The sequence below is a fragment of the Lepisma saccharinum genome, chromosome 12 (assembly GCF_977018435.1).
Source record: "Lepisma saccharinum chromosome 12, izLepSacc3.1, whole genome shotgun sequence".
Classification (NCBI taxonomy): domain Eukaryota; kingdom Metazoa; phylum Arthropoda; class Insecta; order Zygentoma; family Lepismatidae; genus Lepisma; species Lepisma saccharinum.
In genome coordinates this window covers 20,691,567-20,717,978 of record NC_139240.1, presented here as the reverse complement: position 1 = coordinate 20,717,978, position 26,412 = coordinate 20,691,567, and the positions used below count along the sequence as shown (strand labels likewise).

The 26,412-nt window shown below is 37.1% G+C and overlaps 1 protein-coding gene across 1 annotated transcript; it reads right to left on the bottom strand.

Moving 5' to 3' along the window:
• Positions 1 to 1,047: 1,047 nt before the first annotated feature.
• Positions 1,048 to 25,300, bottom strand: LOC145996597 (uncharacterized). The gene is made up of 7 exons (XM_083133158.1): positions 25,265 to 25,300; positions 14,048 to 14,298; positions 9,406 to 9,637; positions 8,961 to 9,091; positions 6,810 to 6,984; positions 3,652 to 3,836; positions 1,048 to 2,744 (listed from the first exon to the last, which is right to left on the bottom strand). Exons 2-7 carry the CDS (start codon positions 14,282 to 14,284, stop codon positions 1,356 to 1,358), a joined length of 2,349 nt encoding a protein of 782 aa, XP_082989284.1. The 5' UTR covers positions 14,285 to 14,298; positions 25,265 to 25,300; the 3' UTR covers positions 1,048 to 1,355.
• Positions 25,301 to 26,412: the final 1,112 nt, after the last annotated feature.

The window sequence follows — 26,412 nt, the reverse complement described above, 5'->3', positions numbered from 1 at the left end:
AAATTTTCAAATTACAAAAATTAGAGTTTTATGTTAAAGGTCATACACCATAAACGCCGTTACTAAAATTCCCCCCTAGACTATTAAAGCTTTTTCTTTATCGAGGTGTAGAGTAAATGTTAATAACAAAATAGAATTACTATGAATTTCAGCACACTAACTGTACGAAATCCAAAGAAATAATAAAAAATCAGTTGTGCTGGATATTCAATCATGTGGTGGATCGACTAGAAAAACCTCCCCAAGGATATAACAATAATAATAATAGTAACAATATAATAAATAATTTGGGATAAAATTGTTTTCATTTTTATTATTATATATATTTTATGTTGAAATAATAATCATAAACATAATAATAATAATTATTATTGTTGTTATTATTACTACTATTCAACTTTTATACTTGGCCTAACCCCTCCTTTACAAAATTTTCTCGCGACGTCCATGCTTCCACGTGGAATCGAACCCGGGACGGTTCGGATAAAAAGAGAGAACGCTATTAAGCTACACGAGGGCTCGATAATAGATAATACATAGTTGTGAGATGAGTTCATTACATTGCACCTAATCTACTAACAGCTATTTCATCTTGCTACTCCATCTCCAGGCAATCTTCCCTTCAGTGGCACAAACTTTCCTTCACAGATATTTTGTGCATAGAAATAGAGTGCCTTCGCAGCCCAAAGTGTGAAGCCTTCAGTTTTCTTACATGTTTTGTATACTTTACAAGCGATTCAATATTTGCTTGTCAAAATTAGTTGAAAAAATCAAACAAAAGTATTATTAAATTCAAGCTTCAACACGCAATTTTCATTTATTTTTTCTGAACATCAACTTTACAAACAAATGCTTACATTCAGCGAACTTGTTTACACAGGTTTACTCAAAATTAAAGTTATCATATACATGCATACATACAAACTTGTATATTAACCTAAAGATCAGTTCAATTATCTCAATATATAATGATTATTTTCACAAAGGTTTTACTTCTTTCTTTAACATCAAATACTAAGTCTGTTCAAATATTTTATCATCCTAAAGTTTAATTATCTCTGTAATGTGTAATGACGATCTTTACGTGTAAAAAATGTTCATAATTTAAATATATCAAGCAATTTAAATACCACCCCATACACACAAGATTTGCAAACATAATAATTCCTCCAAATGAAATTTAATAATATTGAACTATAATTAAATAACAATTACGTGTAAAAGCTGTAAAATTGCGCGGACAAGTTTAAGGAATTACCTGTGACACCTTGGCAGTGAAAAAATTCAGGATGTCAAAACAAAACTGAACATCAAATTGTTTAAGTAAATCTTATTAAGCACCAAAGAAATTAATGTCATTTGAGAATAGGAGAACTGGTTGAAACTTGTCTCATTGCGTCTGGTGTAAAGTCTTGTGCAAGCACCGAATCGTTAGCTAATTTAGGAAACACTTGGTCGTTATGAGCTAGCATTCTGCCTTCAGAGCTAGAACATTCTTCTTGTGAGCTTGAATTTCGCTCCAAATTACTGGGAAAATTTCTCGATTGTTCTATGAGATTTGACAGAACATTAGAATTGTTCTGATTTATGTTTGCTTTACTTTGGTTTCCATGACTGGGGCGTGAACCAAGCGAGCTAGTTTGAAAATGTTCATAAGTTTGGCCACTGTCTTGTATTTGGGATAACTTCTGAGATGCTTTGTGCACGAACAAATCCTGCTTTGTTGATTCGTCAGCGTATTCCTTTCTGTGAGAGGTGTGCTTATTTCCATCTGACGAGTTTGTAGTGGTTTGCAGTAGGCATGTGCTTTCCCCTTGCATCTTTGTTCCATCTGACGAGCGTTGCTTCGACATGGACTTCAAATAACGAGAGTTCTTCAATCTCCATTCTCGGAGAGCCTCTTCAAGTGTCACCCGTTTTCCGCCATCTTCTTCAGACACTGTTGACGTCCTAGGATCAAGGTTGCTTCCGCTCACAACATTCTTAGAAGTTGACCGAACTGAGACATTTAATTGGTCACTGCAAGAATCAACAGTGATACAAGGTAATAATGGCGCGATAGGGTCTGGTAGAGTATCGGGCAAATCTAGTTCTAGAAGGCTTGGAGCATTTTTAAGGGCTGTTTGTTCCGACAGTTTACTACTAGGGTGTTGTTCTTCATTTTGCTGTCCATGTACAGTATCTGCTCTGGGGAGGAAACTATTTGGAGAGTTTTCAAAGACTACCACTCTTGGTTCAAGGTGAAGTGTGTTTTCTTCCATATTGTCGCATGATACGTGTGATAAATCCTGATTTCTTTCAGGTTCGCGTGTCTCTCTGCTAGTTCTGTGATAGCTTACAGCGTCATCTTCAACGTCATCGTGAGGTGAGGAGTTCAACAGATCTGCATCAATAGCAACCGTTGTGCTGCATGCACGCTTCGGTATCGCTGACAAAGAGGCTCTGGTTGATTGGCGCTCAAAGCTGAACACTTCCGAATCATCGAACACTTCATTGCAACTTCCTGGGGAGTTCAACTCGTCCATGGAAGACGAGTGAGGCACGATCGTTGTTGGGGAAGAAGATTCGGAATCTAAGTTGATCAGAGAAGAGAAAACTACGTCGTTGTTGCGTCGTCTTCGAGACAGCGAGTTGCGGCTTCTGGCTCTCTGGAAGAAGTCGTCACTGCCTGCGTAGAAGTTGACAAATTCCTGGATGAATCTGTCCGCGTCTGGACTCTGAAGTTGCCTTCTGAGTTCGACGGCCTACAATGAACAAGAAAGAACTAACAGTTAATTCAATGTATTTGGAGACATCTGTACTGTAAGATGTCCCTTATTACTAGGGACGTTCCGAAAGTAAGTCTCGTCATTTTTTTTCCACAGGAAAGCTTTATTACAAACAGAAGAATACAATGTCATAACAAAATACAATATTTTGGCTATTTTTCCACGTAGTCGGCACCGACATTGATACACTTGTTGCACCGGGAAATCAATTTCAAGAAATCCTCCTGGTAAAAATCGGTGCCCAGTGATTTAAGGAAGTTCTTCACAGCCTGTTGCACCTCTTCGTTGCTTCCGAAGTGACGTCCCGATAGTTCTGACTTCAACGCAGGAAAAATGTGGAAGTCTGATGGGGCAAGATCGGGGTTGTAGACCGATTGATTCAATCTCTCCCATTCCAGACGACTAATGTGTTCTGCAGTGACCATTGCTGGGTGGGGTCTTGCATTGTCGTCCAAGGGGAAAAAACCTTGACTTAAGAGCCCTGGTCCCTTGCGTCCAATGGCAGCCTTCAGTTTGCTTAGTGTGTGGCAATAGCGTGAAGAACTTCCATTTGTGACCACGTTTCCAGCACACGTCTTACTGCCATACTGGTTTGCACTCGAATGAGATCAGGCACGTCGGTCTGCTGCTTCTCTCTATTCTTCGGCACTCTGGGCATGCGTCATCGCTTCTCTGCTGTCGCTCCTCTTGTCTTGAATTCAGGAAAGATTGTCTTTTGTTATGGCAATGTGTTTTCTAACTTTGTAATACAGCTTCCCTGTGAAACAATTGACGAAACTTACTTTCGGAATGTCCCTTATTACCTAGACACAGAGTTTTGTAGGTTATACATATTCAAGTCACACGCCACGTCTTCATTCCAAGAAAAGCCACGAGGTCTTACCTCTTGCAAAATGTCGCTCAACATCTCCGATCTAGGTCTTGGGTTTGGAAGCTCAGATCTCTTCACGAGTGGAGCCACATACACGTACGGATTCATTGTTGGAGCCTTCGGCGCCTCCGCTGCCCTTGTGAGGGCTGGAAGGGCAGGTTCAGTCTGAGCTTGCGAGCCTTCTCTGTTTCCAGAACCTGTAAAAGAAATCATCTTCAATACTCTTCATCAATAGGGACTCCGAAACTCATGCGACTTCAACTTAATATTCCTATGTCATCTTTTATAATTAGTATTAATCTCTTATGCTTCAACATTTGGTATTGACACTAAAATACATATTATTCCTTGAAGTTTAATTAAACACAAGAGAGAGTCAGAGTAGGAGATAAATACGAAGACAAGACTTCGAAATTAGGTTCAATTGTACCACAATCGACATGTACATCAATTATGGTCCAAGGTTACAAGACCTATCCTCTATATTGTATTAATCTATAAGATTATATTTTATTTAAACTCTCTCTGGATGCTTCATGTTGACCAGGGCATTCACATGTTTGCTCCAGTTCTCTCATGCTTTGTGGAATGTGAATAATGCACAGTGTTGTGCTATGCAAACTTCCAGATGTATTCAGGATATAGGAAGTTCCATCAGGTTTATGGAGTCAGCTGGTTGCAATAGAGGCAGAACAAATCACGATTCGGCATGGAGGAAGGTCTCCATGGCCTGGTTGATATAAAGGTGAGACAGACTGAGAAGGGACGGACTGTTGACTTGGATTGAGGAGAGAGAGGAGCTTAGAGAAAGGAGTTGAGGGAAAGTGAGGCGAGTCCTGGTCAACGAGCAAGGAAGCCTAGAGAGGTCTTTGTTCTATTTGAATTAATCATCACTCTTCAGATCTACAGGTAATTATCCTAACCCAGGCATGATTCAGGTTGGAAGGTTCATAAAACTCAATAAGTGACCATTGTCTTTTCCAGTTGTTAAGCTATTTTGTTTTAGTTGTGCCTTTCGCACTGTCAAACATTTGACTTGTCATGTCAATGACGAGTACTCTCATCATCGAGGATGAATGATGAATAAGTTACATCACCCACATCAATGGTTAAGGTTCTTGGTTCCCATCCCACGAACCACAGAGATCGTTACGATATCAGGGGTGACTTTTTCGCGCCCAAGTCAGAATGTATAGACCTATTTAACAATTCAAACCAGGAACTTTAAATAAATTCAATTCAGGTGCAGTAGAGAAAATTGGCAAGCGTAAATGGGTTCTGGACCGTAAATATCCTTTTTTTATGTATGAACCATTTCAATTCGGTCCAGGAACCTTTTTTCCGCATCAATTTAAATACATGGCACAGGAACTTTTTTTCAATGAAAGAATATGCAACTTGGACCGGATTTAAATTGTGCGAGAAAAAATGTTCCTGTCCAGCACCGGAACTCAATAGAACCCATTATTATTTTATGTGTTCCTGGACCTCTAACAACCCGGCTTGAAAAGCTCAGTTAGTGTAGTTAGGTTGTTATTTAAAATTTAGAAACATTTTGCATGTAAAAAGTACTAAATAAGCACATATTTGGAACAATGACATCATTTCAGTGAAAATATTGGAACATTTCGCGGCGGCCCTGTAAGCCAATCACGGCGCGCATTTTGTGAACAACTGCTCTACATGTTTAAGATACCTAGTTTCTAGTGGAAGTTTTCCATAATTTACATTCTGCAGAGTTGTGATCACCAAGTTTACCACCAAATGACCGTTGTGGAAAGTTTAGAGGAATGTCGTGAGAATTAAGTGGTGATTGTGGATAAATCGTGGTCCCCTGTATAGTTGTCACATTTGACAAGATCGTCTAGGAAGTCTTAACTTTAAAAATATCTTACTAGTGCAGTTATGACTAGACCTTAGATTTTTAAGTCCTAAAAAGTGTGCTTTTAGATTCCTAAAATAGGCTCTAAAAATACCAAAATAGGTTCTCAAAACCCCAAAATAGGTTCTAAAAATCCTAAAATAGGTTCTAAAAATCTTAAATTAGGCTCGAAGCAGCTTGCAAAAAAACTGAAAACTGTTCAAAAGTCCTGAAAAATACTGATTAGGTATAATCGTTAAAGAGAACCGTAAGAAATCTTAATAGGTAAATTGACAACCAATTATTAATTTTCTAACCAAATTTTCATTTGTGACTTGTGTTTATAGATGTATTTTTAGTCTGAGTATGTGAAATGGCTAATGTAAACTCTACACCTTAAATTAAATATTTTAAATATGTATAATACCGTATAATTGAATTAGAATTTTTGTATACATATGAATCGCACAGACCATTTATATTGTTAATACGAGTATATTTGTTTGGTGAGAGGCGGTAATACACAAGGCTGAAAAAACATCTGCTTGTACTCCTGAATTTTTGGACAGTTCGCCGTGAAAAAAGGAGATTATAGTTGAATTTTATCCTAGAGCGGCCACTCTGAATACATAACAATCTTTTTCATGTTATCAACAGTCAAACTCTGCCTTTTGTGTTTTATCTTTCAACAAAAACACAGTCAGTGGTGCAAATTTGAACTCTGAAACGTTATTTCGCAAGGCGTGAATGCCAAAAAGTAGCGAACTGACGCGAAAGTGAGTAAGACCATACGGATCAAAAGTTTGTACTTTGAACTGTGCAGGTAGGCTAACAATGGCGACAGACAATTTGCTTTGTTTAGAGCTTTGAAATAACATTATGGATTCAGGAGGGAGGGAAATCGAAGTAAAGTATGTATTTTCCAAACACGTTAGTCAATGAATTTTTTCGGTACCAAACCGAGCAAATACCTCTGTGTCATATAAAAATTCTGAAAAACCTGAAAAATCTATAAAAACCTAAAAAAAAGTTTGATTTAGGCACATAAACCTAAAATAGGTTCTAACAAGCAAAATAGGTTACTTTAGGCACTGTAAAACTTTACCAGTTGTTTCATTATTTAATGAAACGTTGATGTAACTTGCTATTTCTTATTTATCTACAAAGGAAAAAATAGGTAAAAAACCTAAAATACGAGATCTAGTTATGACTGCTCCTGGTTCTTTATTCTAATGGATCTTAACCTGTAGTAAGTGTTGCAATCTCTATATACCTTTTGTATGCAACTTTCTAAACAATAATGACTTACCTGGTGGTCGATGTGTGGCCCTATTTCTCGGCGCTTCACGAAACGGCGATTGGAATATCTGAGTGTGAAATGTAATCTTAGCAGAGCGTGTTGGTTTCTTTCTCCTCACAGGTGGCCCTTGGGGATGCTGCAAAATCTGATCCCCATCCAAGCTTCCCTGCCTTGAAACGGTCCCCTGAAATATGAAATACAGTAATACGAGGGATGGTCGTGAAAAAAATACAAAGGCTGTAAATTGCAGTAGGTATTTAATAGACGAATACAAACGGACTCACGTGAAAGGATACTTCATCCAGCACCTCTCAACATAGTCTCGTCCCCGGTTCAGGCTTTTATCCCAGCGCTACACGACGTTCATGATGCCTGTCTCATAGAATCCGGGGTCCTATTGTCGGAGACCAACCCTTACTTCGTGCTTCACAACATAATCCGAGTGAAACCGGCGTCCTCCGAGATGCTTCTTCAAAGGAGCGAGAAGATAGTAATCGCTCGGAGCAAGGTCCGGACTGTATAGTGGATGTTGAAGCAAATACCACCCAAAACTCGCCAGGACGTAACGTAATGGTGTTGTGAGCCGTGTGTGAAGTCGTGTTGTCACGAAGCAGACCGACTCATGTAGCGAGAAGTCCGTTCATTTTTACCAAATTGCGTAGGCGCAGGAATGATGCCACTTTCACTCGGATAATGTGCAGCTCGAAGTATGATCCTGGCTCCGACAACAGGACCCAGAATTCTATGAGACAGGCATCACGAACCTCGTGAAGCGCTGGGATAAATGCCTCAACCGGGGAGGGACTATATTGAAGTATCCTTTTGCGTGAGACAGTTTGTATTCGTCTAATAAATACCTACTGGAATTTACAGACTTTGTATTATTGTTTCCGACCATCCCTCGTAATTACAAAGAAACAGGCCAACTCTTATACATTGGCAGCAGCCCTTCCAGCAAAAAGTGTATGGGTAGAGATTTTGTGAGGGGGGCCAGTCACATTATTTATACCCCTACAAACGACATTAAAGTACATGTTTATGTAAAAGCCCATCTTAGTTACACGAAATTTTTGTTGGCTTCATCCTTCTTTGGCGTCGTTAATCTTCAGTTGGTATGAATACACAGGGAGAAGTAATTTTTCAAAACATTCTGTTAAAACTTTTCAAGTTAATTTCTTAAAAAACTACTCTCACAGAGTAGTAGTTACTATCCTCACTGTCTATTGGCTAAGTTTGAAAGTAATTAGAATAAAATATTTTCCCTGATCAAGCCTTAAAGCCTTGAAACTCAGCCACTGAAACAAATTATTATGGATATGTGACCTTAATGTTCTAAACGTAGTTTTACCTGACATTGTAGTTTAAGGACAAGATTTCAAAATGCTCCAGACTACAGTAGCTCTTGAGTTGGTCAAATATTTCTATATTTGTGTTCCTTAAAAATTGTGTAACCATCAGTACACTATGAATATTGTCCAAGTAGTCGAAATATAAGATATCCAAATATTGTACATATTTGCATAACTTATAACCAAGGCCCGGATTTTGATGACATCTCATCTTTTTTTCCCTTATGTAGTATGCATTGCTATTAAGTATTACAATTCTGAATACGAACTAAAAAAAATGTGAATTTTATTTTGCATTATTCGTTCTATTTTTTAAAAGTTTTAGATAATTTTTTCAACTTTGACGTCATTTTTAGTCATTTTTCGCGTTTTACGTCTTTTTCTGGTATTGTTTTTGCGAAATTGCAAAAAAAAAAATAAAACGTAATCTAATTGCATTACGTTTCACTCCCTCATTTTTAGGCAGGAACTGACATTTATCGCCTTGATGTCAGTAACAATGGAAACAAGAATTCTATAGCCAAGCGATTGTAGGAACAAAGCAACATACCGCTTGACATTACCTACTGCAAAAATTCTTAATAAAGTAAGATTTTTAAAAATGTTTATGCTTAAAATTCACATACACCTTGTAGTTTTAGTTCTAACGTTACAGAAGTAAGAACTGTGTCGTACTAATTGTCATACCCTGAAATAAAGAAAAAAATTAAAGTTATTTATTAAGTCATATTATAATTGATATTTTTAGGTCATTAAAATCCGGGCCTTGCTTATTACTTAAGAGGTATGCTGAAATTCGAGCAAATCTTACAGAAGGTTGCAGCAGTGTTTCTGGTTCTGTCTGTGTGACGTCATTTCTTCTTCTGTTTGTCCTCGTAGACCTCCTCCTTCGTGCAGGATTTCTTCTTACATTCCCATCCGCAGATGTCGCTGTTGCTTGATCTGCATAAAGTAAATTGTGGAGTCAATGATATAGTAACTTCACCTTTGATTCTATGAACAGTTTAATTTAAGAACATGAATAGTAACGGATATGGTTAATTTTGAATTTAAATTTACTTATAATCTCGCATCCAAAATGTGTGGGTTTCCAACAAGAACAATGGTGTTTCAGTATGTTTATTTTCCACCTAAACTCTATTCATTCTCACGATCTCACTAAATAACAAAATCACCCTCTATTAATGATTCATCGAAGAAATAATCCTATTAATTCACCAGAGAGACTTCAATAAATTATTTCATCTATACTGTACCTTGTTGCTGGGTGGTTTCAGGGGAGTTGTGAATGTTTTTTCGCTCATTTTGTTGTTCTCTTGTCTTTTTCTTCCTTCGAGGTCTCTCAGATTTTATAGTGTTGTTCCTTCGCAGGTTCCTTCCAGATGGCGTAGCCGTAGCGGATGTGTGAATATTATTTTCTTCCAGTGTGCATCCGCCTTCAGTCAGTATATCTATTAGCACATTCCTGTCTATATCCAGCCTGCTTTCCTGAAATAGTAAGAGACCCTATACTTTATATTCAGGCTCCATGTTTAACACATCTGTTTATGCTGTGCACCAGGGTGCGATATCATTGAGACTGGTGTGGGAGAGGAAGATCTTAATCTACACACAAATATATATATATATGGATATTTATAATGTTATTAAATATAAAAGACAATGAATTATTAAATATGTAAAGAAACATTATTATTAAATACACATAAAGGAATTAATTTGTTACTTTTAAATATATAACAAATATTTATAAAGTAGCAAAATAATTCCTTTACTAACTGGTTAAAGATGTCAAAAAATTACAAAATAGTTGAAGTAGTTTTTATTATGTATAAGCTTTTGCTCTCTATTATAATAAATGAATTAAAATTTATAATTATATTTCTTGCATTCTTATTTTTCTTTTCTTGTACGCATATTGTAATTGGTGTAGAGTAAATCTGTTAATACTTTGTTGTTCTAAGAAAAACTCTCCCCCCGGGGGTTGTAAGGGGTGACCTTCCACGTAGTACACCCAAATGTCAACCTCACTTCCACGTTAGTACACCCTGGACTGAAGACTAACGAGGCTCTGGCGACTGGCCCCTTGGCCAGTATAATTTTGTTTGTGTTGTCCTGTGTTTTGTCCTTGTTTGTGCTGAGTGCCCGTTTACAGCCTCAGCTTTTAACAGAAGTCAGAACATTTTAAGATTTTTAAATATGCAACGTTAGAGTTGTTCTTTGTAATGATAAGGGGCTGGCCCCCGTATAATGTGACGGGAGCAAAATAGCCTAAGTGCTGACGCTCCCACAATTTTAAATTCAAAAAATTCAAAATCTTCCCCCCCCCCGGGAGATATTTTTGTGGGGTGGACATTACCCCCCTGCCCCCCTCAGGATTTCGCACCCTGCTCTGCACAGTTAAAAATAAAAAAAACGTTGAGTTTCTATACACTGATGGATTTTCTGTATTACACTGAAAGTTTTGAAAATTCACAAATAACTAATTACAAATTAGATATAGGTTAAATGCGTTCTGGACATTTTCCGGTGATTTTTAGAAATCTAAAGTTACTTTTATCTCCGTGTACTAAATTACTGTGGAACAGTAAGTCAGTGGCTGTGTGTATACATTGACAGAATGGTCTTTTCGGGAAACTGCCTTACAATACACACTTTTACACCTGGGAACCAAATCGTCTCTGGGAAACGTTCCTGGAGTTCTCGAAGTAAAAATCATACAAAACCCAGCAGCAAAATTATGAAATAATGTTCTGGTAAAATTTAGAATTAATTCTGGAAAGTTCCTCAAATAGTGGACGTTTCTCATAAACAATGTGTAAATTAGTTGCCATCTAGCATCCGAGGCGGCAGCACATACATAAAAGTGTGTAACCCAGCTCATTATGAAATTCCAACGTATATACTGGGACCCACAGAAGGCTAGAAAACTAAGTAGATCGCAAAATAAGAGGGTCCCAGAAATAAGGTAACTTCCCAGATTCCCAAATATTACAAATAGTAATATTATATTCATTATATATACCGCGTGAGGCACCTAAAAGTACCACCTGAAATAGCAAAGAAACAGTAGCGATGTGAGGTTTGCGGGAAACAATAATATCAAATGGGGCTCGTAAATCGGAGGTATGGGGTGGGTCGAAAAATATCGACAAATGGGGCATTTAAAAAAAATATGACTTTGCTCCAGATGCCCCATTTGTCGATATTTTTCGACCCACCCCATACCTCCGATTTACGAGCCCCATTTGATATTATTGTTTCCCGCAAACCTCACATCGCTACTGTTTCTTCGCTATTTCAGGTGGTACTTTTATATGCCTCACGCGGTATATATATATATATATATATATATATATATATATATATATAATATTAATTAATATTAAATATTCTCAAAAACCTCAGCGTGTGTGTGTGGGCTCCCCGATGGCGTAGTTGCAAAGTCCTCACCTTGGAACCAAGGGGTGCCGCGCTCGATACCCGGTGGAGGTACAAGTGGTTCATTCACACTTTGAACTCCCGATTAGCTTTCCTGTGCATAAAGTGGCCAAATCAAACAAACTAAAAACACAAATTTGCTGGCCAAGTAAGTTTATTAAGATATAAAAACACTTAACAGGTAACGTTTCAACCCTGTATCAGGGTCTTCCTCAGACGAAGAACTGATAAGTAGGTTATCTAAGTGTCCCCCTCCGATTTCCATGAAACTTGGCAGGTGTATAGAGGGGTCCAAAGAAAGAAATACGTGTTTTTTTTGTTTCGGCTAAAAAAACTGTTTTAGGGGGCAAAACCTCCCCTCTAATGTCAAAATGAGGACAAATTGAGGTGGGCATCTGACCCCCTGTGTCCCCCTCCGATTTCCATGGAACTTGGAAGGTGTATAGAAGGCCCCAAAGGAAGAAATAGGTGTTTTTTTGTTTCGGCTAAAAAAGGTTTAAGGGGACAAAACCTCCCCTCTAATGTCAAGATGAGCAAAAATTGAATATGGTATCTAGGTGATGCTTGATAGGATTATGATTCCCGTGTGCGGCTATTTTGATGCTCCGTTACCCTGCGTTAATCCGTCTATTGCTATGCCCATGCCTATTCGGGAACAACGGTGTCTATGAATTCGGCATCTCTCTACAATTGCACTGCGTTTGGTACCGACAATCAGACAGTTCTGTGCTGTGTGTTTTCCAATTATAATTATATGAGCGTGTTGTTCCTATGCCAGATTTACGTGGTTTCGGAGTCAGAAGACCCCCACTTCAATCTGTCCTCATCTTGACATTAGAGGGGAGGTTTTTAACCCCAAAACAATTTTTTAGCCGAAACAAAAAACAAGTATTTTTTCCTTTGGCCCCCTCTATACACCTGCCACGTTTCATTAAAATCGGAGGGGGACACAGGGGTCAGATCACCACTTCAATTTGTCCTCATCTTGACATTTCAGTGGGGTTTTGCCCCCTAAAACCGTTTTTTAGCCGAAACAAAAAAAAAAACACGTATTTCTTCCTTTGGGCCCCTCTATACACCTGCCAAGTTGCATGGAAATCGGAGGGGGACACTTAGATAACCTCCCTTGTTAGTGTTTTTAATATGGAAACAAGGCTTAATTATATTACAAAAAAAAACTAACTTAATGTGTGTGACCGCAAAAGATTGATTGGTTTGCTTTATTTTACTTCCCTTTTTGTGCCACTCTTGGCTAATTTAAGAAGATTGGAATGATTGATGATATGATGTAATTGATGAATGGACAATTTTAGGGGGAACCCCCAAAAAATGCCCTCCTCCACCCCCATACATTCGGAGGTATGCCTTAAAACATACCGGAACGTCAGTGACGCGGAATATTTACCGGATTTCCTTATTTGTAATTTCCATTTTTTTAAAACAAGTTGGTATGATTTAATATCAAACCAGAAGAAGGACCAATGATTATCCGGAGACCAAAATAATCATAGGTTTACATATAATAGTGCTAGTAGGGTTAAAATGTTTTTGTGTTAGATCTACAAGATCTTAAAGTTAGAGAGAACAGGTTAGTAATCGGAAGGTAAATATACTAGTTTAAAGCGTATGAAATAGGATAGAAGAGTTATTAGGTTAGGGATTTAAAGTTGACAAAGTTACTAATTGGGATTGGTAGGAAGTTGAAAAGCCTCTATTGGTTGTTAATTTTTATCAGTTGAAAGTTCTTCATCACAATGAATTAGTAAAGGTCTAGTAAGAAGTGTGGAGATTAGTAAATTCGAGACGATTAAGGGGGAACAGGGTGATTAATGGACACTCACAAACATCCATGCCCAGACCGAGATTTGAACCCGGGACCCCTGGCGTCGTAGCGCAATGTGCTTACCACTCCGCCACGGGGGCCGGCGAGCAAAAGATACAATGCCAAATTGGGGTGTAAGGGGTGACCTTCCACGTAGTACACCCAAATGTCAACCTCACTTCCACGTTAGTACACCCTGGACTGAAGACTAACGAGGCTCTAGCGACTGGCCCCATGGCCAGTATAATTTTGTTTGTATTGTCCTGTTCTTTTGTCCTTATGTGTGCTGAGTGCCCCTTTACAGCCTCGGCTTTTAACGAAAGTCAGAACATTTTAATATTTTATGATTTTATGATTTTAATTAAGCAACGTTAGAGTTGTTATGTGAAACGGTAAGGGGCTGGACCCCGTATAGTGTGACGGGGGCAAAATAGCCTTAGTGCTGACGCACCCAAAATTTTAACTTCAAAAATTCAATACAATGCCAAATTGACGAACTACATTGATCTCTACCCAATATTATATTATATGCGTGTGGGTATTGTTATGTACTCTCAACAAGCGTCCCTTATTTGTGTGCTACGCTTAAATCTGCTAATATGGATGCCTTCCGGAAAAGACGAATAATGACCAACCTTTCTCTTTCTTTGAAATTTCTTGTCGCTCTCTCTCAGATAAAATTTTCGATCGTTCTCTTGTCCTATGTGCACCAGGTGGATGAATCCTCTCGGTTTTCCAATGTCCCTCTTTGTTACGGCTTTCCTCTTCTTCGCTTCATCGCCAATGCAGTTTGAAGAGAGAGACAGAAGGAGATCAGTTAGGGAAACACTCTTACTCTTTGGTTCTTTTTTATTCCCTGAATCTGGCAACATGTTTCTGTTTGTACCTAAAAAGTGGAACGTAAACGAAGAGACAGAAATAATGATTATTCAAGAAATTATCTGGAAATCTATAAAGAAACAAGAATTACAATTCTGTAATTGTTCAATGCAATTGTTACGCAATTGTAACATTTAAACATTCAAATAACATCATTTACGATCCTCATTTTCTTCAGCCCTACCCCGAGAAGGCTTCAGTGTAGCCAGACTGGAAGTTATTGATTGATTGATTGATTTGGTGTTTTAAATCCACTTTATGCACAGTAAGGCTTAACGGGACTGGACCTACAGTTTAAAGTGGGAGTATCCAGTAAGTAATTGCATTCTACAAGTATCGTAACACTATTAAAATATTGATTTTATAGTCTCTAGAAAATTTCAGGATTACGATGTTTTAGCTCACATATAATGATAAATTTTTAATCTTCGTGTCAAATCCCAATAGGCATTAACTAAGAATTATAACAAACTAATAAATAAGAGCAAAATAGCCAAAATAAAATATAAATTCAAAAATTATGTCAGCAATAATAGAATTTTATAACAGTAAAAAGTAAAAATTAACTCAAGAATTTGGATGTAAATCAGTACATCACTGAACAAAAAATATTCATTAACATTAAGTGATTTATCTATTTAGTTATCATTAAGCGATAAGGTATTTAAACGTTATCATTGTCGTTATCTTATTAACTAACTAACTCTCTAGCCTTCTCAAACCCGAAGGTTCATGGCCGCAGCAACACAGGCCTTCCATCCGTTCCTATCTTGAGCAAGTTCTATATACTCTTTTCCATCCCTACCGATTTCCTTTAGGTCCATCTCAACGTTGTCCCTCCATCTTCGTCTTGGCCTTCCTACAGGTCTCTTACCATCTGGTTTCCCAACAAGAATCCTGTAAACTCCTCTTTCCTCTCCCATTCGTGCCACATGTCCTGCCCACCTAAGTCTTCTTGATTTAATTATTCTAATAATATCTGGACATGAGTACAAATTATGTAGTTCTAAATTATGTAACCTTCTCCACTCACCTGTCTCCTCATCCCTTTTAGGTCCAAAGATTTTCCTAAGGATTTTATTTTCAAATACTCTCAATTTATGTTCCTCTTTCAATGTAAGGGACCAAGTTTCACACCCATATAATACTACAGGCAAAATTACTGTTTTGTATATTTTAACTTTTAGTTTCTTAGATATTAAACGAGAAGACAAAAGTTTATGAAGAGAGAAGTAACATGCATTTCCTGAATTAAGCCTACTTTTTATTTCCTCTTTAATATAATTTTCATTTGTTAATATTACTCCTAAGTATTTGAATTTGGAAACTGGTTCAAACGAGTTGTTATCAATAATTAGATTTTGATTATTACCTAACACTTGGTTTCGGCCTGTAAGCATATATTTAGTTTTCTCTTTGTTAACTTCCAAACCTATCTCTTTAGCAGTTTTGAAAAATATTTTAGCATTATTCTTAATTGTATTCACATCATCCCCCAGTAAGTCTACATCATCTGCATATGCTAACAACTGAGTCACACCATTTAATTTTAGTCCTTCTTTAGTTTCTTTTACCTTCCTTACAGCATATTCTAAGGCAAAATTAAAGAGCAATGGAGATAATGCATCTCCTTGTTTTAACCCATCATGAATTGTAAATTTGTCAGACATATTATTACCCACACGAATTTTACTTTCTGTTTCACTGGTGCATATTTTTATCATACTAACAAGCTTCTTAGGTATTCCAAACTCTACTAATATATTATATAATTTATTTCTTTTGACCGAATCATATGCTTTTTTGAAATCAATGAATAGCTGATGGACATTTTGATTATATTCCCACTTTTTTTCAAGTGTCTGTCTGATGTGAAAAATTTGATCTGTAGTTGATCTGTTACGTTTAAATCCACATTGATAATCACCTATAATTTCATTAGCATATGGGGTTAGTCTTGTTAAAAGAATGTTAGACAATATTTTGTATGTTGTTGAGAGTAGAGAAATTCCACGGTAATTATTGCAGTTCATTTTATCACCTTTTTTAAACACAGGAACAATTATGGATTCTTTCCACTGTTGAGGGATTTCTTCTTTATTCCATATTAAACAAATTAATTTATGAATTTGACATATTAATGAATTTCCACCATATTTAATTAACTCAGCTGGTATTAAATCAATGCCAGGTGCTTTGTTATTCTTTAGCCTTTTAATAGCATCTTTAACTTCCGTCAAGTTAGGTTCTGGAACTAAAGGTTCTGCTGTGTGGACTTCATTTACTTCTGATTTATCTCCTACATGGACATTTAAAAGGTCATTAAAGTAGTTCTTCCATCTATTTAGAATATCGCATGGGTCAGCTAGAAAATCACCGTCTTTATCTTTTATCAAGTTTACTTTAGGTTGCCACCCCTTTCTAAATTCATTTACACCTTTATATAAATCTCTGATATTTTTATTTTTGCTGTTTGTTTCAATTTCGTCAATTTTGCTTTTCAAGTAATCTCTTTTTTTACTTCTAAACGTGCGGTTAACTTCTCGCTTTATTCTATTATAATTGCTTAGATTTGTATCATCCGAGTTATTTAACCATCTAAGTCTAGCCTGATTTCTTATTTCTATTAGATTATGACATTCATTATCAAACCACGGCTTACTTTTTCTTGGTTTATGGTATCCTATACTTTCTTTAGCTGCTGATTCTATTGCATTACGTATGTGCTCCCAATTCTTATTTACGTCTGTTTCATTTATATTTTCATCATCATTTAAATCCTGCAAAACATCAAATCTATTTGACAGTTTAATTTGGTAATCTTTCTTAATTCTTTCATCAGTAAACTTTCCTGTATCAAATTTTATAACTTTTAGATTTTGTTGCTTATGATTTATCACTGAGAGTCTTTCTCTTAATTTAGCAATTACTAAATAATGGTCACTGGCACAGTCAGCACCTCTATGTGTACGAACGTCAATTATACTAGTATGCCTTCTTTTATCAATGAGAATATGATCTATCTGATTATGAGTTTTACCATCTGGAGAAGACCAGGTATATTTATGGATATCTTTATGTTTAAAAGTGGTACTTTTCACAATTAAATTCTTTGAGGTTGCAAAAGTAATCAATCTTATACCATTATCATTACTTAATTCATGAAGACTTTCTTTACCAATCGTGGGTTTAAATGTCTCTTCTTTGCCAATCTGTGCATTACAGTCACCTAACAGAATTTTCATATCATACTGAGAAAATTTATCAAAGACCTGTTCTAACTCTGTATAAAAATCATCTTTATTATTATCATCTTTATCTTCCGTTGGTGCATGTATGTTTATTAAAATAATTTTACACCACCTACCCTGTAAAACTGCATATGATATCCTATCATTAATAAATTCTACTGTTTTAAGAGCCGAGATAATTCTATTATTTATGAAAAAGCCTGTTCCAAAATTATGATTTTCAGTACCACCATAGAAAAAAGTATAATTTTTAGTTTTACAATTCCCTTCTCCTGGCCACCTAACTTCCTGGACAGCTACTACATCTAATTTATACTTCACTATCTCATTAACTGTACACTGAAATGCCCCAGGCCGGTAAAGGCTCAGAACATTCCAGGTGCCTAATTTAATATCCTTATTCCTAATGAAGATCTTATCCTTAGTCCAGGGACCTCCCAAAGTAGTCCCCACCCGGAGATCCGAACGGGGGACTATTTTACCTCCGGAATATTTTACCTTGGGAACATCCATGGCCTTATATTTCTGTTTCTTGACATGTCTTTTTACAGTGCAGAGTTGTCAGCTCTACGCCTAACCCCCAATATGAATGGAGGAACTACTACACAAGACAAACACAAACATATTAGACAGCACAATTACTACACAAGACGAACACAAACACATCAGACAGCATAACTACTACACAAGACACACACAAACACATCACAACTATAACACAATATAAACATACACACACCACAACTACTACGCAATATAAACAAACAAACAAATAAACACAAACACAAACACACACACACACACACACACACACACAAATCATTATTAATTATTAACAGGACTGAGCATGGTGATAATCATCATCAGTAATTCCAGATGCCCTGAGTTTGCTGTAGAATGCTTGTTGTGGTGGCTGAGAACACTCATCAAATTTAGAAAAACCTGTAACATAGTCACATGGGTCCTTTCCGCCTAATTAATTTCAGGTCCTGATTTGGAAACATAGCACATGTGATTTTGAATTGATCATCAGATAATTGTTGTTCTTATTAACAACACTGTTTATTTCGAAATGTACGTACAACTAGTTACTTACCTCCACGGAAAATGTGTAACCTGCAGTAAAATGTTCACTTATAGTTCAATAATTAACCGAACGATTCAACCAAACAACGTTATCTTATTTGCTAATGAATTTCGAAACGGCTTTTCTTGCTTTTTGTTTAATAATGTGATGACCTAAAAACGAATATTTGGAGACTTCTTTATATCACTTATCTCTAAAACCATTTTAATAAATTTCCAAGAGCTTCTCCCAATTTATCTTTCTGAATAGACTACCCACACTATCATGCTTGAGTTTGATAGCTGTATTTGAATGGACATGAACCCTAAGCTACACATACGTGAACCCCAAGGATGCACTTTTAAATTGTTTGGTTCTATACTCTATCTCATGAATCTCTGGAGAAAGGCCGCAAATAACGACAGAAAAGGGGAGAAAGAGTATGGGCGTTGCTGCAAACAGCTGGTAGCGGCAGTCGCTTTTACCCCTCCAGGTAATCCCGTTCCTTCTCACATGTTCAATGGTCGAGCCGTCTCACTTGTTTTCGTTTGCTTGCCCCAGACATACTTGGCGCAGATTATAGTTGCAGCTAACATTTGCAGTACAGAGAAATGCATAAGTATTGTCAAGTAAATTGCTCATCAGCATGTTTATTCTCTTTGTTTAACCAAATGAGAACTTCAAGAATTGAAACAAAACCACCTAACAAGCTACTGACAACCTCTACACCATCACATGTAAAAATCCTTTCCTTAAAATTAATAAGTAGGATGCAAGAGCTTTTCTTGCATTCATGAAAATAGTCATGAACAATTTGCCGGGAAACTTTTGTGCATCTCACTGTGCATCAACAATGATTGAATTTTTGTAATGAGAGGAGCATGATTGGAGTTTGAAAAGGAAATAAGTTCAAAAACTGTAATTTTAACGTCATTATTTGTATATGTACTGATGTACCTACCAACTCCTATAACAAATAACAAATTTCTTATGGATCAATCTCCCTAGTTCCAGCTTTAGGGAGGCGCAAACAATGAGGCACCCATGATTTTAAGGGACAGTCCCTTATCTAAGTGGTATGTCTTTCTCCAGACGTCAATTGTCCACCGCTAGGGTGCATCGTAGGGCAGAGTTTAGGCTTATGGGCGTGGTCAAAGCAAACTATTGTAGGTGGCAGCACCCCTGTTGTGTCCCCAACCTTTTGACGGGCAATTGTTCTCCCATGAACATGCTGAACGTGGTGCTATTACATTAAATTGCAAGTTTAATTTCATCTTAACCCCAGAAATTAAGTCTGAACATGATAGTTGAAAAATCAATGCTATAAAACAAAAAAAAATTAAAAAGATGATCGTCAACAACAGAATCACTTGTAATTTTCACAATTTAAGTGCTTTATTGTTGTGAAACCGGTAAAGAATAATTCATAATAATTCCGTGCGACTGTACTTTTATTTTTATAGTTGTTATTAATAACTTACTCTTTTTTTTTTACTTGATATATTTTTCCGCATGGCTAGCAAATATGGTCCCCTGTTTTATATATACGTATTTATCGAGAGTTTTTATGCGGAGTTGCTGCTCTCCTAACGGGCGCATCCCTAGTTTTTGCGGATAAGGGAATGCTCACTAGATATGGTGGGTACCGGGAGAATAAAATACCCTGGGCGGACCAAAACTAGACTCTGCTGCCTTGCAGTGAATGGAGTTGACTCTCCAAAGGCTAGATAACAAATTTCCTGGTCCTCCAGGTTGATGGTTGAGCATAAGGTTAACAACCCTATCCCATGAAACAACCATTGTTACGGAACTCAGAAACAATGATAGCCGGATGGGTTCTATGGGAAAACACAGGCATGGTAAAGGACTACGTAAACGGAAGAATTATATCTACATGGCCACATGGAATGTTAGAACATTAAGTAAACCAGGTGCACTGCAAAAACTAAAGGAGGAAATGGAGAAATACGTACAGAATAATTGTAGCGGCATTGCAGGAGATCAAGTGGCAAGGAAATGGAATGTTATCTACTGGGGACTACACAATAATGTATAGTGGAAGCAGTGAAAGTACAAGAGGTGGCACAGGATTCCTACTAAACAATAAATATAAAACTGTAGTAAAGAACTTCACACCAATAAATGAGAGACTATGTACGTTGAGAATGAAAGCCAGGTTCTTCAATATTACCTTAGTATGTGTATATGACCCAACGGAAGAAGCAGAAGAAGATGAAAAAGATGGATTCTACCAGCAGTTGGAACAGGCAATCGATCGTATACCAAAACATGACATTAAAATAATAATGGGAGATTTTAATGCCAAGGTTGGACATGAAGAAGCTTTCGAAGACACTATAGGAAAGGAAAGTTTGCATGCATTTTCAAACGATAATGGTCTGGGACTGATAGATCTGGCTACGAATAATTTAATGGTACTTAGAAGCACTACTTAGAATGCCATCGGGGTTAGATTATGAGGTTTTAACAGAATTAAGTAAGGATTGCAACGCTGGCCGGGAAATCGGTTTACGTAAAAAAGAAAAGAACCCAACAACTTGTACCTCAAAATTGCGTTAGTTATAATTTTAATTCGGTTGTTAATGTTGAAGAAGGTAATCGGGAAAGAGCTATGTTCTTTTGTAACAGTTCAGAATATCTAGTTTTTTGATAACAGCATTCTGCGATAGCAAGAGTTGAAACCTTGAACAAGAAGTAAGTCGAACTCAAATATCCAGACTCTCCAACACTACCGCAGGAAGATAAGAAGTTGTGTATGCTCTTAAAGAGAGTATTTTCGATGTTTTGAAAGTTTTTTTAATATTTTATTATATTAATATAAAACATTAACATGCAAGAAGACAAATGAAAGAAGTGGGGCTTAGGCCTTAAAGGGAAAATTGAATCTTTCAGTTTAAGTTTTGGCTGTTCTATGTAAAGTCTTGGAGGAGTCACTTTTAAGTCATTACAAGCAGACATGCCTGCATATCTTACGGAACGCTCTCTTAGAAATGACAGAGCTTCGGGGATCATTTGAATCACTTGTTAAAATTATAAATATACGTGGCAAGTAGAAGGATTTCAAGTGAATTCTCTGACAAAACAATAAAAAATATAAGGAAGCACTTTGACAAACTCTGTCCAAAGACTTGCCAACGGAGAGAGCTGGTTCAACGTATCAACATTCTACGCGATGATAGACAGAATTTGCTCACAACAGAAGAACCATTTTAAAGGCATGATGAAAGCAGTTCTAAACATATAGAAAGTGATAACAATCTTCTCTTTGTCAATATATATAGATACTTAGCTTCACAAAGGACCTAAATGAAATTGCAAAACTATTTCCAACTCTTTATTTCAGTCACAAATATTATCAATAGTTCATTCAAATGGAAGATATAGGACAGGAAGTATGTGAGCTTGCTCATCTCCTTGTGATACAACATAGTTCAATGACTTCTAGTTATACTGAAGTGTGCACGGCTTGTTTCATTTACAGTCACAGATCAGCCGAATTCAATAGCAATTTCTTAATAGGGAGTTTTGCTTTCGCCATAGAGTTAGGCAACACACATTACAGGGAAGCCAGTATTTCAGAATCTAGGTGTCCAATTTTTATTGCCGGTGACTGTTCCTCTCACAGTAACAAAGACGGAGAGATCGTTCATAAAAACCTATTTACAGTACTATTAGTCAGGAACGTCTTACTGGTCTAGCTTTACTTTCAACGCAAAACGACAGCCAAAGAAAATCAAGTTGCTTTTTGCGTAAATGATAATAAATGAATCTATAATGTAAGCATTGTAATTAAGCATTAATCTTGATTTGTTAATAAGTAAAGAATGTATTTTACAGTATCTTCTTTATTAGATATTTTGTATTATTCGTCTCTAGCATTTATCAAAACAATCATAATAAAGAGGATTATAATTTCTTACATCCTATATGCAAGATACGTATGTTTTGTAAACAAACTACTTTGAGAAATTTGAAATGCCTCACAATTTACCATAGCGTCATAATGCCCAAGAGATTTTAAATTACGATATTTACAACAGCTTGTTCTAAAATTGAAGTGCCTTTGAAGTTCATGACAACACAATACTACACAAAATGTAATATAAATATTCTACTTGAAAGTGGGAGTTGCTTGAATTTATAGGATCATATTATGATCTGAGCTTTGGACATGGACTTATGACGACACACCATATCAGAGCCGATCCTATTAATTGTCCATGATTTGAGGGCTGTTAGCTTTCTTCCTACCCCTTTGACGGCGCTGGCCACTTCCACATCCGGCTGATATGTCGTATAGCAAATCGTATATCTGCCTTGTTTTTAGATTTTTTTGTTGTTGTTGTTTTAAGCAGTGGCCGAATTGGATATAAATTACTGTCGGAATGCTCGTCTGCACAGACCTGTCTTTTGATACAACCCTTTCTTTTTGTGATTTCTTGAATAATACATCGATTCTCATTTTCTCTCTTTTATCACCACAAATTGCGCTTCTACTTTATTTGTGCCACGCAGAGGAGTATACACGGGGCTATCTAGGCTATCTGCGAAGCCCAGACTCAGGGAATAAAATAATGAAAAAAATCTATCAGAAAATGTGCATAAAATTGTTCATTTCAATAAGAAGATGAACCTGATTTCTTAAAAGCTGGAAACCCGCTTTCTTTGAATTCGCAAGACGGCTGGCCCAGCTGGCGGGAAACTCCACGGGGGTGACGGGTAAGCTTGACAGAGCTCCGATCAATGTTGCAAACCAATTTTTCCCACCATGTAATGTCCCCAGGATCGGGGAATTGTGGAGTCAAACTGTTACAGGAGAGAGAACAGTGTTGCATATGGCGGGGAAAAAAACTCTCTGAACTTCCTCAACAGTCTGGGTCAATGTTGCAAACCAATTTTTCCCAGTATGTAATCTTACCAGGAATGGGCAAACAACTAGATACAGTTGGCTGAGCGGGAATGGTTTACCGAAATGACAAGGACCAGTTCTAGTCTAGATCGCGTCGAGTGGTCTTGGTGCGTGGAATTTATTTAGAGGCTGCGTGTGAATACAGTAGTGAGTGGGTTGTATTTTTGTGAATGATATGTGCTGTGTGTTGGGTAGTGAACTGAAATGAGGGACATAATTAACAAGCTGTCTTTTCGGCTTACGAATGACGATAAGCTCCAAATAGTTGTGGATTTTTCTTGCATGTCCACTTTATGAACAGATAAGCTAATGGGGATCGGACCTATAGTTAAAGTGGTATCTAAACCACCATGCATAGAATCTGGGACCCCTTAGTTTCAAGGCAACGACGTTATTACTGCGCCAACAAGGAGTACCCGAACTTAAAATCGTGAAAATAGGTAGGTTGAAATTTTATTTGTATTCTCGTATATAGGCCTACATAACATTTCACAATATGGGCCTCTCATTTATGCAAATAAGAATGAAATTCTTGAAATCCTTTCCTTACTGACAGTGTACATTTCCATGTTTTATTTATGAGGTATATATTTTTAATCACAGAGTCACATCACTTCAACCCGCCACCCCAAATGAGTTAAAAATACAAAAACACCCCCACCAGCAATTTTTTGTCCATTCGAACACTATGATATGGTGCGATAGCCCAGCTTCTTAACCCAGTATACGCCACTGGTGCCACGGATGAATTGTAATAACTAATAATGTATTACGCATTAAACCACTCAGTACTGCAGAAGTTCCTAACACCACAAAAATCAGCCACAAAACTAACATGCATGATCACTGTGATTTATCTTGCCAACTGATTTGCGTTTAGCCAAAATATTTTTGATTTGTCCGTATGCAGAAGTAATACACTGCTTGACATAGTCACGGTTAGCCAAGAGGCAGAAATAGTTAACGTAAGCTACCAATATTCTTTCGTCGTGAAAGGATCTCTGTTGTCTAGGATGTAGGATGGGCGATATATTTCTCATTTGTTCCAACAATAAGAGTGTAAAGTTACAGCAATAATGCAATAACTAATTAATAATTATAACAAAATAAACATAGAATCCATAGGCGTAACTTAGCTGGGGTAAGGGACATTTGCCTCCTTCAAAATATTGAGGTTTATTAAAATTTACAAGGGTATTTTTGTAATTCTCCTGGGATCCTAGGAACAAAGGAATAGAGAAATTTTATGATTTCTCAAATGTAAGAGTTAGCCTTTCATTCTAGGTTTTGGACTTTTAACCACTGTTATATTTTAAAAGAGATTTACCAACGTTTCGGAGGCTGAATCTAACCTCCGTCTTCAGGGTAGCGTGTAGTCTCTTAGATCATATAAATGGTTAGCCTATTTAGCAAAATAATCCTGAACGGTATTTTCATTGGGATGGAAAATAATTAGATCCCCCCCCCCCCAAGTTAAGACCGAAGTTAAGTCCATGAAAGAGACATTTACTATCGATTCATTTACGTACTACTAAATATACAAATATAACATTTGTTAAATTCATGTAAATTAAATGATCCTCATTGAACAATCAATGAAGAATCGACATGTCAGTTTCTGATTTCTATACATACAGTAGTTACAGCCATGATGATGTTTTCTTCTAAACTAAAAAAATCAATTACTTGAATAAAACAGAATAATTAAAGTTTATGGTTTTCATACCTGCTTTTCTCTGCCTTCAAGCCAAGCTGGCTTTTGTAACACCTGACGTAGCAGTAAAAATCCCCATCAGATAGGCCCCCGTCAAATATCGCTGTGATAACATTCCCTGATAAGATAGTTGCTCGTAGATACACTTCCTGTGTCTTTGTGAAGATTCTATTATCAATCATCCTGTTCGAACTATCTATTTGTTCAGCATTTTTAGTTTCACAAGACCTAAAAATGTGTTATATGTTAATGAATTGTAATGTAGGAGGGTCATTCGGAAAGTAAGGAGCGTTTTGCCACACAAAGATATTTATTTATACCGCAGAAACAGAATATACATGTTTTACCAAATACCATCCCCTATTCCTCCGCCACGTCCAGTTCGCTGCACTTTTTGTAGTGCAGGTGTATCCCGGTGTGAGGCTGGTGCAAGGAAATGACGTTCAACCAAGTAGTCGTATAGCGGTGTTCAACTTCAGAAGATTCAACAAATGCCTGTCTGCTGCTTTACACGTTCATTTGATTAGTTAGCACGCACCACGTGACAATACACTACACACTACACCGCTTCACAACGTAGTGCAAACGGTGCAGACACCAAATCAACGCAGTAGACGAGTGGGTGTTGCACCGTGTAACCAACTAGAGGCGTGAGTGCAGAGAGAGTCGAAAAGTGCAGCGAACTAGACGGGGCTACTTGTTGTAACTCGACAACACTTTAACTATTTTCTCCTTGTACAGAGGAATTCGAAAGAAACGCCTCCCTTACGGTTATGCAACCCGGTATTAGATATCGTCTAGTTTCGCCTGGTAGAGTAGTTCCCGAGAGGAGCAGTGTTTCCAAACCTATAACCGTAGTGTTTCCAACCCCGTATTGGTTGGTTGGCTGTTGATTTGGTGTTTTAAGTCCACAATGAACAGTATGACTAATCGGGACTGGACCTACAGTTTAAAGTGGGATCCGAACCACTTTGTGCCTCCACCGGGACCCCTTGATTACAAGGCGTCGACGCTACCACTACGCCATCCAAGCCTGTATTGCTTCGTAGAAGACGAAACCTTCACGTAACTTCTTCATTCGTGATTTACATTTGGTTTACAGACTCACATTACAGGACACTCTTTTCCTGTATTGCATGTTTTCTGGAGCATTTATTTTT